General features: G+C 32.9%; 2 protein-coding genes across 3 annotated transcripts in view; one reads left to right on the forward strand and one right to left on the reverse strand.

The window, feature by feature from the left end:
* LOC133325781 (eukaryotic initiation factor 4A) overlaps nucleotides 1-6,302 on the forward strand; it is a 207,919-nt gene extending 201,617 nt beyond the window's left edge. Inside the window, exons 1-5 of one of the 2 annotated variants that reach the window (XM_061534503.1) lie at nucleotides 4,618-4,706; nucleotides 4,776-4,999; nucleotides 5,066-5,679; nucleotides 5,861-6,084; nucleotides 6,152-6,302. In XM_061534503.1, coding sequence (XP_061390487.1) covers nucleotides 4,705-4,706; nucleotides 4,776-4,999; nucleotides 5,066-5,679; nucleotides 5,861-6,084; nucleotides 6,152-6,296 — 1,209 coding nt within the window. In that variant the 5' untranslated portion in view covers nucleotides 4,618-4,704 and the 3' untranslated portion in view covers nucleotides 6,297-6,302. Of the gene's footprint in view, nucleotides 1-4,617; nucleotides 4,707-4,775; nucleotides 5,000-5,065; nucleotides 5,680-5,860; nucleotides 6,085-6,151 lie in introns of those variants that run through there. The other variant, XM_061534504.1, reaches the window with a different exon arrangement.
* Nucleotides 6,303-11,890: 5,588 nt separating this feature from the next.
* LOC133325767 (sphingolipid delta(4)-desaturase DES1) lies at nucleotides 11,891-13,984 on the reverse strand. Its single transcript, XM_061534489.1, has 2 exons — nucleotides 13,574-13,984; nucleotides 11,891-12,459 (listed from the first exon to the last, which is right to left on the reverse strand). Exons 1-2 carry the CDS (start codon nucleotides 13,969-13,971, stop codon nucleotides 11,892-11,894), a joined length of 966 nt encoding a protein of 321 aa, XP_061390473.1. The 5' UTR covers nucleotides 13,972-13,984; the 3' UTR covers nucleotide 11,891.
* Nucleotides 13,985-17,842: the final 3,858 nt, after the last annotated feature.

The raw sequence follows: 17,842 nt of genomic DNA on the forward strand, positions 1-17,842 counted from the left end.
TGAAAACGAATATGTGAAAATGACATGTTCAACATCGAGCATTTTTTCCACACTCTTTTTATCTACTCAACACTTCATTCACTCAATGGATTCTCTTTGTCCGGTCACTTCTCCGTCGTTGCGTGACTCAACACGGCTCTGCCGACAGTCGACATGAATCAGAGTTTAAAATTTGAAATGGATGATTCACAGGGATTTAAGGATAAAAACTACGCCAAATTTGGTATTTTTCATATTTACCCCCACCTAAAAATGTTTAAAACAATTTTCTGGCATATCTTTCAATAACGACTTCGTTTTTTCTCCTTTTTTGTGTGGCGAATACACACACATATACATATATAGCCGTATTGCAAAAAGTATGTGTATAACAATGCAAAAACGTTTGCGAATTTCTCTTTGTCTCATCGTCTTCTTTTAGGCCGACCGACCGAACGACCATTAACAGTTTTTAAATCCCACATAACCTATATACGATAAAATCTATTAAAACTTACATTTGTTTCCTCCTTTCCAGAAATGGCACAGCACGGGATTATTTTCGTTCAAAAGTTTCACTTATTTTTTATGTTTTTAAAAATGCTCCAAACCAACTCGAATTTTCAATTTTCCAATGCCTTCAACGACTGACAAATGACTGACTACAATTGAGAAAATAGGGGAACCTAAGTCTACTTTAGACAAAGATAAGTGATGCCATTCTTAGAATGATTGGTAGCACTTGAATGATGTGTGATGTTGCGCATCAAACATTTTATTCTATTCCTTTTTGGGATCGCATTCGTATTCCTTGTGTTCCCTTTTGAATTTATTCATAATTTGTAGAGGCAACATTGGACATTTCAAAACATAACTTAGTGGCAATATCGCTTTTTTAATTTTCTTTATTTCGTATCATTCGGCGTCTGTTTCAAATATAATGGCTGTTCCAAACCTCTATGAATGTTAAATTATTTACTACGACGCCAGTTTTTCATTTATGATTTCGAACAGATTAGTAGATTTTAGTAGATTCTTGCAGAACGAGAGGAAACCAATAATACAGTCAGTAAAAATGTAATTCGAATTCTTTATGAGATAGTCTGCTTTCTCCTGTACGGGCGTTTGAACAACGTTATTCGCTCTCACAATTACGTACATGAATAACATGAAACCGTAAAAACTGGACAAAATACATTTTAACAAAATAGTTTATGAAAACATATCTTGAGGGAATCAGGTATAAACGAGACAGGTTAAAAATAAACGCCAAAACGCGAATATGTGTCAATAAAATGTAAATAAAATCGTAGATCTGCACCGAAAAGATATATGTGTTGTATAATTATGCGATATTGGGCTTAAAATGTTTAAAATTGTCCTCTCTGTTGTTATGATATCATAACAACAGTGGAAAAGCCATATATTGCAAATTGTCTACATATCAATTGTCGTATCTTTATACTTTTTTGTCTTTGCCAAAAGTGGACTCCGACTTTCAGACTTTTCAAAACAAAAAGTCGATTTACTTATCCCTAGAATTAATCCGTTAAAAGACAAAAATATAAGTCCTTATCATGGTACAATTATAAAAGGTAACAGCAAGTCCCAGCTGGTTTGATTCCAACGTAATACTAGTGTCAATATGAATTTGACAAATTATGTTTTTAAAAATCACCCAACAGGAAAATTGGGAACGCATACAATTCGAAATTGTTCTTTATTAAATGTACTCCCGTATTCATTTTACTCAATCTGCCTGTTGGGAAAGTTTGAGGAAGCAAATCTTTCTTCCTTGAATAACTCGCAATTCCCTTCACTTTCATATGTGTTACACATATAAGTGGCAATAGTTCAATTATAGGAAAGATCTGGAAGCGATAGAAATATAATTTTGATAGATTTTCATTCATGTTTTTCAAATTTTATTTTTAGGATTCGAAAATATTTTATTTTCAAAATAAATATAATTTATTTGTTTGTTTACATTTTTCTGTCAAATGGCGTTGACACTAGTATAACTTACAAAAACAAATTTCCATGTGGTTGTTGTATCGTTTGTTGTACAACAACACTTGCTGTTACCTTCTATTATTATACCATGAGTCCTTATTTAGGTGAGTTTTCTTGCGGCAATTCTTATCGTTCTCTTTTGAAATTGCTTCATTCGTCTATACAAGGCAATTCGGTTCAATTTTTTTTAATCTAAATTGGGACTAAAGATTCGACAATTAATACAATTTTCAATATATGGCTTTTCCTCTGTTGTTATGATAGTCTTGATTTAAATTAGGCGAGTTTACTTGCGGCAAGTCTTTGTTTGTAGGAGAGAGGGGCAAGGGGTATAGAATTGAAAAAAAATTGCTCGTACCGACAATTTTCTGGCAATTCGTTTTGTGATGTGAAATGTGAAAAAACAACAAATAAAAAAATATTTTGGAAACCGAATTGCCTTGTATAGACGCATGGAGCAAGTTCAAAAGAGAACGATAAAAATTGCCGCAAGTAAACTCGCCTAATATAAATCAGGACATATCATAGCAACAGAGCGGACAAGTTTAAACATTTTAAGCACAATATCGCAGGATTATACAATGAAAACATATATTTTGAGTGCAGATCTCTGATTTTATTTACATTTAATACACACATATTCGCGTACTGGCGTTTTTATTCTTAACACGCCTCTGTTATGTTAATTCATGTCAACATTCTTAATTAATGTCATCAGAGTATATTTTTTAACTTTTTGTTTCTTGTTTTGCACCAAAATTTTAACATATTTCGAATGGAAACGTCTTTATTATATCCTCCCTACACCAGGTTTAGGAGCTGATCTTATGTTTCATCTTCAGGACGAAATATGGTTATATGAAAGTGTTAGATATTTAAAATATATATCTTATAGGAAGAAATTTATTATGATATCATAACGGCAGAGAAAAAATCCATTTATTGGAAATTGTCGACGTATCAATTGTCGTATCTTTATACTTTTATGTCTTTATAGAGTACGCAGACAGGCAGATCGAATAACCTGAATTTTGAAGATTATTTAATAAAGCATAATTTCTAGTTGTGTCATTTTTAAAAGCATGTCATATGGGTATTGTGTTCGAATCAAGTCAGCGGGGTTTGCATTAACCTTGTATAATTGCACGATGATTGTTGACCTTGAAAATCAATACAAATAAATGTCAAAACTGTTTTTGTAATTTAATAAAAAAATAATAAGTGGGACTATAAATGAAAATCTTCGAATTAGTAAAGAGTAGTAGATACTTGCAGAACGGGAACATACCAAAATTATTGCAAACCTTTTCAAGAATAACACCGTTTTTTGCAAATATGTAATATTAAATTTACTAAGTATTTTAAACAAATTTGTCTTGTCTCCTGTAAACACAGGGTAATTCATAATTTTCTAAACAACGCACCATAATGTATAACGGTTGTCCAAGTCTATTGCTCATATTCTAATAAATTGCTGACTTTACTAATATTTTTTTATTTTTATTTTCATAAATTTAATTTAAAAATTGCAAATAAAAATTTAAAAATTTTAGGAGTAACCACAAAAATATATTTTTAACAACAGAGTTGATTTTTACGAACAGAGTTGCTACCCGGAAGTGCACAGCAAAGTTGGTTGCTGTAAAGAAAAAAGAGCAAGAATTCAGAAATTCGGCAAGATGGAGCCCTTTCGCTGCTTTAACAAACCAATTTTGCACGTGTATCTCAGTGCCAAATAATTTTTCAAAAAAATGTTAGTATATTTTGTTTATTTATTTAATATAACTGTGACAAATTATAGCTTATAAAATTCTGCGTTCGGGAGTATTGAAATTAGGCATATAAGTGTGTTCAAGTGCAAAATATTAAAAAAAAGAAAATGTGTCGTTGAAATGGTGGTTGTTCGGCAAGTATAGCAGTGAAAAACGAATACATCACGAAACCACCAATGCATACGTGAATGAGTTATATGTTAATGAGTACATTTTTGCCAGCAATGTTCTGCTAAAACCAATGCTTGGGCCATACAATATTGCGATTAAAATTAGAAAAAAACAAAACAACCACACCCCGTTTTCAGGAAAATTGTCAGTAATGTTTGTTGACACATCTTTACGTTTCACATTATGTTGGCGTATCTGGCTGGCTTCGTGAAAGAAATTACCAATGATGAAAGTAATGTAATTTTTTCTCTAGCTAAACAAATATTTTTCCAAGTCGTTTTTACCCCCTTTTTGCCGCACAATTTTCCAAAATACAACTCTGTTGTTTTCGCTTTTCCCTTTGTTATCTCTTTTTCCTCGTACTCGTTGTTTTGTTGTTGCTGTCGTATAAAACACCACCACCACTACCACCACCGTGTTGTGCTGAATTTGTATATGTATGTATTGCGAATGCGGTGGCTGGAACAATACATTGTTGTTGTAAAATGACTCAAAATGACTCAGAGTGAAAAAATGGCAAGGCACGAAGGGGATAAAACCGAAAATGAGTGTTCATATTTCGTTTAGCAATAGTAGTGTAAAAGTGCACCATATTATTCAGCGGTGCGGTGGTTTATTGCTGAACGCTGCTGGTAGAAGAAAAAATTACAGAAAAAAAGCCATCGAATAATTAAGAAAGTTTGGGAAAAAATTGAAGCGACTGTCAAAGTGCAAAGCAAAATTTATCATACAACCGAGAATTGCAAAATAAACACAAATTTAGTTGACAATGTAAAAATGAGAAAATTTTCTGTGCAGCCAGAGTCGATTAAATGTGTATGTGTCTTTTCTCTTTTAAAGGGATGATCGAAGTGATGTTAACGAAGGACCCGCTGGTATGGAACCCGAGGGCGTCATTGAGTCCACTTGGCATGAAGTTTACGACAACTTTGATGACATGAATTTGCGCGAAGAACTTTTGCGTGGTATTTATGGTTACGGTTTCGAAAAGCCGTCCGCTATCCAGCAACGCGCCATTATTCCCTGTGTCAAGGGTAGAGATGTCATCGCTCAAGCTCAGTCGGGTAAGTAAAAGTGGGGCGTTTATGATTGTTTCGACAACTTAATGTAAATTTGGAATATTCAAAAAGGTACCGGCAAAACTGCAACATTCTCGATCGCCATCTTGCAACAAATCGATACGTCCATTCGTGATTGCCAGGCATTGATTTTGGCTCCAACTCGCGAATTGGCAACCCAAATTCAAAGGGTTGTTATGGCGCTTGGCGAATACATGAAAGTTCATTCCCATGCCTGCATTGGCGGCACAAATGTGCGTGAAGACGCACGGAACTTGGAGGCTGGCTGCCACGTTGTTGTCGGCACTCCCGGTCGTGTGTACGATATGATTAATCGCAAGGTATTGCGGACAAATAGCATTAAGTTGTTCGTTTTGGACGAAGCTGATGAAATGTTGTCCCGCGGTTTCAAAGATCAAATCCAAGATGTATTCAAGATGCTTCCCAATGATGTCCAAGTCATTCTACTTTCGGCCACCATGCCTCCCGATGTATTGGAAGTAAGCCGCTGTTTCATGCGTGATCCTGTAAGCATTTTGGTCAAGAAGGAGGAACTTACGCTTGAAGGTATCAAACAGTTTTATGTCAACGTAAAACAAGAGAACTGGAAGTTGGGAACTTTGTGTGATTTATACGACACCCTTTCTATTACTCAGTCGGTTATATTCTGCAACACTAGACGCAAGGTATGTAAATTAAAAAATGCTATACTTGTAAACTAGTTTCATAGAATGTTGGGAATATTCATGTTTCTTCATATGTACAGTTTAACGACACCAATATTTTGGTTCACTGGTTGTGTTCATTGTTACCAATTTTTATTTATCACATGATTCCTTAACGTCATTACGATTTTTTTTTCTATAGGTCGATCAATTGACTGAAGAAATGACCTCCCATAACTTTACTGTCTCCGCTATGCACGGTGATATGGAGCAAAGGGATCGTGAATTAATTATGAAGCAGTTCCGTTCTGGTTCGTCCCGTGTTTTAATTACGACCGATTTGTTGGCTCGTGGTATCGATGTACAGCAAGTGTCGTTGGTTATTAACTATGACTTACCATCAAATAGAGAAAATTACATTCATAGGTATTTTTAACATAACTTTTCAAATTTGTAGACACATTCTAATCACTTTTGTTTCATCTATTGGCAGAATTGGTCGTGGTGGCCGTTTCGGTCGTAAAGGCGTAGCCATCAACTTTATTACAGATGAAGACCGTAGAATCCTTAAAGATATTGAACAATTTTACCATACAACTATTGAAGAAATGCCCGCTAATATTGCTGATCTAATTTAAACGTAACCTTGATCAACAGCAGCAACAAAATATTTAAATATAAAAAATAATATATTAAAAGCAAACTTGAAGCCAGCCGCATACTATACCACCATCATAATACGCTGGATAAAAATTGTAAAGAAATAAAACCTAAGGGAAAATTCCAACACCCAAAACTTTATATAAATGAAGGAATAAATAATTTTCGAGTTTCTTTTTTGTAAGGTTGGTAGGCATTAGTGGGATATTTTCAACAAAACGTTCACAGAATAATACGATTTGTGGACTTAGGATTACGGATGAATGATAACATACTTATTTATATTATTTATCTTCAAAGACTTGTTACCAGGCTTTCTAGTCCATTTGCTGTAACATCTGCAAAGCATGTCATCTGTTCATTTTATATTGAAATATAAAGAATATCTGATCATCAAAGAAAACGAGACGTTAGTTTCTGGACAACTGTTTATGATATTTTCATAAATGATATCCCACATCTAATGTGAAGAAGTATCATTTAAAATAAGTTCAATTTTTCGTACTTTAATACATTTTTCTGCTATGCTATGTTTTGCCTTACCTTCGATATAACGAACTTATTGGCTAGGTCCCTTCTCGTTCGCTTTACCGTACTTGACTGTATTATGTAACAACTTTATCAATTGTTAACTGATAAACATAGCAACGTATAACCTGAATTCATCATAAAATGTTACATTACAATATGTTTGACTAATCTTGTAATACGAAAAACGAATTCAATTCACATTTAATTCATCAGATATTCAGTATATCTCTTAATTAATATATACGCTGGCTTTGAGAAGGTACGCTGTAGCACTGGCAGTTTGTTCCACATACATTTCATCCCAAACAAATTAACGTTCGAAAATTAACGAGTTGAGCACGAGAACATACATTTGATACGTAACGATGCGGGAATGTTAGTGAATCCAAATTATAAAAACTTTTTAATATTGATTAATTCATATCAAATTGTAGCTACATAAAAAAAAAATATAAATATAAATTATAATGTAAAAAATGGGTTACGTCGAAAAAATTGGACAGCGCTCATTAAATCACAGTTTAAAAATTTTCCGACTCGGCGTATTGGGAACATGATATGTCAAATTTGTTTACAAGGCGAATAGTAATATTTTTCGCCGTGACGTACAAAACTCGAAGCAAATTACATCCACCAATCAGAATTAGGCATTTTGAAATATCAAAAATATTTGTTTACTTTGTGTAAATGTGTCTGTAAATTTCTGATTTCTTAATTAAAAAAATACCAAAACAGCGCCTTAAATGCAATAAAGTTGGTGCCCTCGGATATATGGATATGGTCATTTCAAACTAAGGTCTTGATGCGTGCAGTTTTGTAGAAGATACAACAAAACGAATTACGATATTTGGTCAATCAGTGTCAAAATGTAGAAAAGTAATCAAACACTTTAAGACGCTGGCAAAGATATAACTTAAGAGGTTCCGATATCCCTAAGAAACATTTTCACGGAATTTTCTACCACTGGGATCCCCAACAATTAGAAGCATTTAAGTTTCTGCAACTGGAAACACCAGATACAGGTCATTTATGATCCGAATTGGAAGAAATTTGGTACAGCTCATATATTTGATCCAGGGACGGGCCTTATTGAAATGGCTGAATGGAGGTTTAGATTTAGATATAGCCCCCATATATAGTTTCTTCCTATTTTATTAATATTCCACCAAAGTCCCAATGTTTGTCTGACTGAGACGAAATTTTTTTCAGCGGACCAAATTGAGCCTGGCTCATAAAAAACGTTACTTTGCTCATAACATATTTCTTTCTACAAATGACATAACTTCTAGTAGAATGGGACATATTGGTCTACATTTTAGAAAAGTCAACGGAAGTAACTGTAATTTGCATTTTAATATTATAATAAATCGAACATTTTCCGAACATTTTTGGCTAATCAAATGTCCCTCCATATCTCCGTTTAAATTTCGGTTACCTTATTAATCTACCTTGGTATTTATATTTTCATTACACATTTGTTTTTGCATTCCAACAATCATTTCAAACATAATTATGGTAATTTCTTTAGTATATTAACTACAATAAAAAAAAATATTATAATTTTTTTTTTTTTAAATGTTTGGCTGTATTCGGCTTATGCGTTACTAGGTATCAAGGTAGATATACAAGGTAGCCTCATCGGCGAATTTCTACAACAAACATCGGTTGTTGTATTTTGGTATGTCAAAAATATTTTGCCAAAACAAACAGATTGACAAGATTGTTTTACACAACTTCTTGTAGAAAAAGTTATTAAAAGTATTGCCAAAAAAGCTCTTCGAAATTCGGAGATTTTCATTTATAAATGTTTTTAATTTTTGGTTCAACAATACAACAACATTTTTGTCATTTATTTGCACCAACAGCTGGGCCGATGCGGCTACCTTATTAAATATACCTTGCTAGGTATGAAATGAAATGTCACATACGAACACATACTTAAGGCGCAGCTTTGAACATGGTCCAAGACGTCTAGTAAAATTATGTTTAAGGGAACCCCCCCCCCATTCTCGATTTTTTATTTTTAAGATTTTAAATGGGCTGGTAAATGAATACCAATGCTTGTTAAGGTTTGTAACTTTGCACATATATATTTGAAGATTTAAAATAGAAGAAAAATAATTTACAAAAAATTTTTGTTGTTGTTTTGTTGTTGTTTTTTGTGATCAAAGAAAAGTCCTTATTTTTGATGGCGGGCATGATAACTCCTCACTGGAACATCGGAATCCGAAAATTCCAACGGTGTTGGAAAGAGTACATGTCTGGCTCTCGTATGAACTAGGATTATTGACCTCGCTCTAAAATTAACAAAATGGCTAAAAAATAAGGAAGATCTTCACCGATTGGCTTTATCCTAGTTCATACGATAGCTATACAATCACAGAGAAACGTGTAAAAACGTGGATTATTAGTTTTTGAGTTATCGTGCCCGCCATTCGCAAAAAAAATGTTTAGAGAAAAACGCGTTTAAAGTTTGAGAAGCCCTTTAGCCGTCACTTGATGCTGACACAATAAATCGGCTATATCTTCAAGAGTTCTTGAGATTTTAACTTGAAATTTTGCAAAATTTATATATTTAATCGATTTTTCTGCTATTTGCAATAATAAATTATTACTATGGAACGTTTCCATCAGTGTTGTATTGAAAAAGTTGTATAAAATAATACTATTTTTTAAAATATTACAAATATAAAACGTGATGCAGACTTTGGGAACTTGTTATCCAATTCTCGCCATTGCTAAAAAAGACATTACAGAGGTTAAAAAATGTAAGATTAAAACAATGTCTTCCATTATGTAAAACCACACAAAACTGATTTTTTATAAATCAATTGTTATTTAGAGCACTTATTTAACATTTTTCCAATTTTGAGCCAAAATGATCGAAAGGTGCTTATTATTCACCCATATGCCGACTATAGGAAACCTTAAAAAATGTTGTTCCTAAGGATGGCATTGATAAAAATATCATATGGTATGTTCCCATACTGCAAGAATCTACCAGTTTTTATTATTATTTTTTTCGATATCATAAAGGAAAAAAGTGTTATCGTAGTAAAAAATACTAGATTCTTGCAGTACGGGAACAGACCAATAATTACAAATATCGACGCCTCCGAACCATAGTATGCTAAGTCGACTTAGCATGCTTTAAAGTTCTTTGCGTTTTTAGATACTACGGTCCTTAATTTAAATTCTCTGAAATTTTGGTAATCATCGGCCAATCTAAACCAAAGTTATAAGCAAAAGTGTACTTAGCATGGCACGTAAGATATAAGAAACTTCCATACATTGAGAGCTTCTACTGAAAAACTTACTTTTCAGACTTAGCATACTATGGTTCGGAGGCGTCGATATTTTTTAATGATTTTAAATTCTAAAGTATTCTCCATTATGTTCTTTACAATTACGAAGAAGATCCTTGTAAAAATATATAATTTTAATATAATTACAAGTCTTTTGAAATTGACATGCCCACTAATTTTTTCTTAAGAAACATGAATTATCGCTAGTGTTGACGATCCTCATTGACCAACTGCCAAATTTTGACTGAATAGATGTACATAGCTCGATTTAATTTTATACAGAGATAGATTGCAGTGTTATTGAGGATTAGTCAAGGTATTTTTCATATTTAGTTATAATATATGTTAGTTATTTGAAGTTATATAAAATAGATGCGGACTATTGGTACATGCCGGAATTAGGTGCGTTTACCCTATTCCCAAATTAGAGGTAATTTTTTACAAAAAAAATATCTCGTCTACAAAAATCTTTTCTTTGGTAACTAATAGTAAAAATCGATGTAGAATATTTTTTTTCTAACGAAAGACTCAATATTTTTAATTTTATAGTGTATATTTCTAAAAAAAATATTGAATTTAAATACAGTCGAGTACGGTTATAGCGAACTAGTAATATTGAAAAGGATATCGTATACTTAAAATGCAAGGATTTCGAGAAATCTTAATACGTATATTTTTAAATGCCTTGGAAAGAGGAAATATTGACAGCCCCCTTTTTTTGTTTACCTCCCGAAGTAAACTTTTAAAATGCCGATATGCGTGTCCTAAATGTTTAGCTCATATAACATAATTTTTTGGAAATACCCCTTGTAAAAAATTTTATGGGAAAACAGACATGTTCACAATTCGAATTGTGGTTTCGAGTCATGCCACAATCCGGGTAATATAATGTGCAAGATTTTACTGTATATATAATACTCATGTTTAGCATTCATTTGTTGTAGCCATGTCATTTAGACTGTTTGTGCTTATTTCCTACATTATTATAATTAGTGGCATGCAATGCATTATATTGCATGTATAGAAAATACAATTGCTTAGTTATAGATTATCTTATAACAGCAAATAATGGTTGTTACTTCAAGGAATCAATCGCCATGTCTCAATAACTAAATGCTACTTTAAAGAGAGCATATTTTATAAACAGCTTGAGATCTCACCGGGTCAAGGGATTGGGAACACAAACTTTTCAAATTTGTAAAGGAAATCATCGAACAAAAATTGAAAAGTAATGGGATCTTGTACGGCGCACTTATTACCCTGAATAACATTCAAATAAATGATGCTAAAATATATTTATAGTAAGATTTTTATTGGCTTTTTCATATGCACGTAAATACATACATATATTATTTTACACAATTATTTATGAGGTACATTGTTCTCCATTTACAATTAGTAGGTTAGTGTATAGTTTAAGCGAATCTTCCGGATTATTCATATGATATACAATATAAACATTAGTGATTAATTTCTTTCGCATATATTGAATAAAGTAGGAACGATTTTCTTGTCAAAATGTATGATTTTCCTTTACATTTTTTATGTTTATATAAGAATATATGACAGACGTGTTTGCATGTCGCATTACATTTAATGTAACATAAAGTTTTTGGTGTGGCTTTTAAGGCAAAATTATAGCACATTTGTTGTAAAAATATGATGAGATTTTTTACCTTTTCTGCTTAAGTGCTAAAGTTCTATTTATGCGAATTCTTATATCACTACTGTTGATGTTTACGTTCTGAGGCCTGTTTGATGGCGTTTCACCCGGGCATATGGTCCAATAGAAGGGTCCATAATAAAATCGTACAACACGCGAACCCAACTGGTATGTTGGGGCATCGTGTCATAGAATTCAGGGGCGATTTTCTTGACTTCAGGCAGACGCGAGCCGGGAACAGCGGGAAAATCGTGATGTTCATTGTGATAACCAACATTAAAAGTTATCCAATTTAGAGGACCATAATACGAATATGTTTCAAAGCCTTTCGCAAACATGTAATGTTCGGAAATAAAGTGGCCAGCTACTGGATGTAAGCCCATAGCCAAAATTGAACCTAGTACGAGGTACGCCATTGCTTTCCAACCGAAGTAGTAAACAACCAAAGCATTGAAAATTAGTTGTATTGCTGTATTAACAATTTCCAATCGTGTCGGAGGTTTTGGGTTTATTATGAGTGGTCGGAATATGTAAAAGAATGGCTGTAGACAAACCCACAGAAACTTTCCGAATGTGGTATCGAATAGTTTAGCTTCCACCAATGTTGGAATATCCGTATCGACCACCTCATTTCCTTGATACCTACAAATAAACAAAATGAATATATTTTATTTTTTTATTTATGTATATGTATTTTGTATTAAGCATGAAAAACAAATAGCATCGTCATTCGAAGATAAGATTTTATATATCAAAATAAGATTTTATATATCAAAATTAAATTTTAGTCTGCAAAGCTAATCGATGTGTGATATTGTTTTTGCTTAGAATTAATCTTCACCGTTCACCAAAATACATTTATCAATATTACCCATCACCGATATAATATGGGCCGACTATACATCAATACTTATCTTAGTGGCGTTCTAATTAATGTCGTTTGTATTTATTAAATACAACAATGCATAGAATGGAGTGTGTTTATACACGCAGCGTCAACAAATTGTCTGACTAATAAGAAACATACAATTGAGACGGTCATTACTTTTTTTAATATATTAATGCTAAATAAACTCAATTTATTCAAATTTTACACAGAAATTGATTTTACGTCTCACGTGGTAACATATTATACAATATTTTTGATTATTATTTGGTGTGCGATCCAATAAATTACCATTGATTTAATATATCTATGTATGAATAGTTTGCGTCTTTTTGGCGCTTATTGTACAAATTGTGTACGTGATACTGCTCTTCTTGTGTACTAATTATATCGCGCAATCAACAAGGTACTCGATTTACGATTTCTTCTAGCCAGTATAGATAAGATTTCAGACTTCTGTATTTTTAAGTTTTATATAATTGGGAGTTCAAAGTAAGTAAATAAAAGGCCTTACAATGGTGTCATATGAATGCGATTCTAAACGAAACCAGACGATGACGTCATACTTGTGAATTTTTGATCTACTAATGAGTGATGGGACAAGAGGAACTATCCCTACCGGCATATCCTATGACGTCTAGTTCTAAATAAAACATGGCCCCCTTTCCGATTATTGTGAAACGGAATTAAAACAACAATATATGCTTTAACACGTTTAAAAGAAACTACGCCATGCAATTGGACTGGGGGAGATCCGTAAACAAATCGTTCACTAACGTCAATTAACCAACAAACACGTAGACTAACACTCCCATGTCCGAAGTAAGCTCTTGACAACGCCCTTTCGATTTACCGCAACTCATGCATTACCTGTGATGCTCCAAATGGTACTTTCGAAATGATATGGACATAGGCAGTCCAATGGGTAGATTGCATATAAATCCTAATATGCGATTATACATGGGCCGGCTAAATCCAAATGCCAAGTTGTGCGAAATTTCATGAACTGCCAGCATTAGAGAGTGGTTAATTACACCTCCGAAGCAATACGCCGTTACAAGCAGCATCGGCCAGGAAAAGTCTTTCACAATAAACAACGACAGTATCTGTATCAGCACCATGCTGCCAGCAATCCACTTAAATTTCGGATCACAGCCATAAAGTTTCTTTATTTGCGGGTATTTCTCAAGAATTATTTTTCGACGAGAGGCGTGCGGCTCTTCAGTGTACACCCACTCGAAGTCAGTCCGAGAGACTTGTTGGCCCATATTATGACAACAACTATTTTGTACTGTTAACGTAAATTCTGACGGCTATATGTATAAAACCACTTGCAACGGGAGCAAAAACTCCGTAAAAACCAAAGCGGCCAACTTTACTTCCCGTCACGATTCATTCGGTTGAAATATATCTAGCTTGCTATTGCTATTATCCATTATTTTCAGCACGAAAATATAATTACCAAATAGCGGATACTCATACGAATGGCCACCACATTCGATTACCAAGTACACGGCAACAACTATGAAAAACGTCGAATGCGTTTGCACTTGAGGCGTGTGTTTTAGGTACATGATACAATTATTACGATTATATGTGGTCAGTTCTCGTACTCCAAGAAATCTGCTATTTTTTGATATGATTAAGGAAAAAATGTTATCATAGAAAAAACTATTTGATTATTGCAGTTGGGGAACAAACTAATGGCATTATTATTACATAATACAATTATTACGATTATATGTGGTCAGTTCTCGTACTCCAAGAAATCTGCTATTTTTTGATATGATTAAGGAAAAAATGTTATCATAGAAAAAACTATTTGATTATTGCAGTTGGGGAACAAACTAATGGCATTATTATTACATAATTATTATTACATAATACAATTATTACGATTATATGTGGTCAGTTCTCGTACTCCAAGAAATCTGCTATTTTTTGATATGATTAAGGAAAAAATGTTATCATAGAAAAAACTATTTGATTATTGCATTTGGGGAACAAACTAATGGCATTATTATTACATAATTGGTCTGTTCCCGTACTGCAAGAATCTACTAGATTTTACTATTTTCTTCGATATCATTATCGTAGTAAAAAATAGTAAATTCTTGTATAAAAATTAAAAACCAGTACATTCTTGCTGTACGGGAACAGACCAATTTCCTCTAAGAATCTGCAATTAATCGAAATTGTTTTCGATTTTTACTTTATAAATTGTGTTTTTCCTTACAATTGTGTTTTTTCCTTACAAATGCATCCAGTAAGTAGATTTTTTATAGATAATTTTTTATCATGAAGGATGTTGTGCTTATTTTCGATGTACATAATAAAATTGTAATTTCATAATTCATTGTAGGACAACGGCAGATGGAGCGAACAACGTTAGTGTAAACATGATATTTTTTTTCTCAATTGCAGACATGCGGTTACTTCCCTTCCCGATAAAGTAAAAACAACCCTGAATCCCATTGTACTATCGTACCAGATACCCTATGCTGTGGTACCAATTACTTTAGTCTCACAATTCTCGACCATCGAAGTAAGCAAGTACAAGTACGTCGTGTGAAATCTGAAATCTTTGCAACTTTGCACAAAAATTAAAATCTATCTCGAAGAATATATAACCATAAAAGTGAAGCAACCAACGTCTGCATTTAGAAGTGAAATATTTATAGACAGTTTTTATCGCATAAGATTTGCTAGTGAAGTACGATTTTGGACGAGATTTGAAAGGTCTTGGCTGTGGCAAAATTATTTTCACCGTCTGGAAAACATTTGGGCCAAAACAGGATCAGTAATTTGTAAAAGTTGTTTACGCACAATATATTCCTTGTCCCCTGTTTCTATACAAGAGGATTATTTTTATAATGGCCACTTCAAAGTACAAGGAGAAATTGAAACAAAAATCTCGACGCCTGTAAATATGATGTGTAAAGGCCATTCATCTTCTTGAGGCGATATATGAAAGAAACAAGTGAAAATACAGTAGCAATAAACCAAGCGAACTTTGTAAAAAGCACACTTACGGCAAAGTGACAAAATAAATTTTTCCTACAATAGAAAGAGTAGACACATTGAACTCAAATTCTGTTCCGAATGAATTGGGCAACTAGATGGGCATATGATCCACGTTTAATTGTTCCGTGCCCATCACATACAAAAAATTAAATGTACTTTTGTCCAAACAATATGCACATATATTATGCAAAACATACTGTACTCAGAATTTTGTGAATGAACAAAAACAACAAAAGAGACAATATATATATATATATTTTTGAATTTAGTGAAAACCTGGTTGAACTTTTCACAGGATTAAGAAGAAAGCATCATTGACTCGGGTAAGTGAAATTTGTGTGTGTGTCTGTTTTTTTTTTTTTTTTCAAATTTTATACATTAGGCCATTGCGACGGCTGGTTGGATATTCCATAGGTTCGGAACTAATTAAATATTGTGAATAGAGAAAACATACACGAATGTTGAATATATACGTATATATATATGTGTGTGCTGTTTTTATGTACTTCGCAGCTATGTATAAACTTGTACATATGTATGTATATACACATACGTACGTCCGTATACAAGAAGTGAATTATGATGGTGATTGAATGTGTTCGTTCGTATTTGTCTTTGGTGTATTAGTGGCTGTGTGAGTAATTGCGTGTGTATTATTTTGAATAGAGTTGGGCTTTATATGTAACTAACTAACAGCGTGTAAGTGTTTTTGTTTTGTATATTAAATTATTGCTTTGCTGGTTGGTTGGAGTTTGCTAACCAAAACGGAGAATTGCGACAACTTTTTATGGTATTCCTCCATCCGACTTGGTTCCTTCCTGGAGGACAAAATGAACAGTCTATGCTTTTTTCCCATTCGAAACACAGTGGGGGGTTGTTTGGACATCTAGCAAAAAGTGTTGCCATTGTACGGTTAATATTACAATTAATCGATATTTAGCCTCTGTGAGATTATATGCATGCATACGTTCATTTCGTGTTTTGTGCGGAGTTTTCTTTTTGTATTCACTATGAAATGTATTGTGCAAAAAAAAAGTGGTAAAAATGAAGTGGCAAATCGTAATGTATGTAATTGTAAGACAGTAGAAACATAAAATTGTTTTCAATATTTATATTTCTAATTTTTCGACCTCAATATGGATGCATACTACACATTTCATTGAACCATGCCGGATAACTATAAACGTTTAATTTGGGGTGGTTAAATTGCAAAGGCTTCAATTGGATGCTTGGAAATAAATTACAATTTGCTTAATAAATTAGTTGTTTATTTATGTTTATGTGGAAATGTTTGGTACAAATTTTGGTTTACCAGCAAATTGTCAGTGCTTGTAGCAGATAGACAGACATATTATTGTATTATTCCGTTTATAGGCAGATAAAAAGAAAATATCTACCACATGAACATATTTATTTAGGAAGCATAACTATTATTATGACGTAATATGTGATTAGACGAAGAGAGACAATTTTGTTTCGAAATTCGTTAAAGAAATTTTTTGTTTCGTGGCAACATCGGCGTTATATTTATTCCTGATTTATGTTCAAGAACTTGTCAAAAATTATTTTCTACCTTCTCAACAAATTTGTTTTACATTTTCCTCTTGAGTAGATCAGAAAAATGATTTTTTTCACGTACATGCCGCTTATGACAAAAAGTGAAATTTTATTTAATTGTGTAGTCATTTAGTGATGCGGAGCCTTCCAATTTCGAGAAATTGAGATTTTGATACAGTTATGTATAAAGAGGCAAAATACATCGATCTAAAAAAATAAAAATAGAGTTATCTCATTTGTTATTGTTGTCGCTGGCTTAACATCATGTAAAGGCTGTAAGTCCACGTTTATTTTTCATTTTGCCTTTACTCAATTAAAGGCAAAATGAAAGATTTAAAAAATCTTTATTTAAAAGAAAGTTTGATTGTTTTTTGTCTCTCCTGAAAAATTGTGAAATATGGACTTCCGCCTTTACAAGTTAAGCCAGCGATATATCTCTGTGTAAAATGTCATCAATCTAAGTTCTTCTATTAGGCATAAATTTATGTTTTTATTAAAGTGGTTCTTTTACCACTAGAGACAGCTCGGCTTAACTCTAGTTTAGTAAAAACGATCAGA

Source organism: Musca vetustissima, unplaced genomic scaffold (genome assembly GCF_032173495.1).
Source record: "Musca vetustissima isolate MV318-11 ecotype Yass unplaced genomic scaffold, APGP_CSIRO_Mvet_v1 utg37729, whole genome shotgun sequence".
NCBI classification, from domain to species: Eukaryota; Metazoa; Arthropoda; class Insecta; order Diptera; family Muscidae; genus Musca; species Musca vetustissima.

What these genes read in the sequence shown, in the direction of transcription:
- LOC133325767 (XM_061534489.1), bottom strand. Translation starts at nt 13,971, where the DNA reads ATGGGCCAACAAGTCTCTCGGACTGACTTCGAGTGGGTGTACACTGAA. An exon ending in TACCATTTGGAGCATCACAG is followed by an intron (nt 12,460 to 13,573) that starts GTAATGCATGAG and finishes GTTTATTTGTAG; the next exon opens with GTATCAAGGAAATGAGGTGG.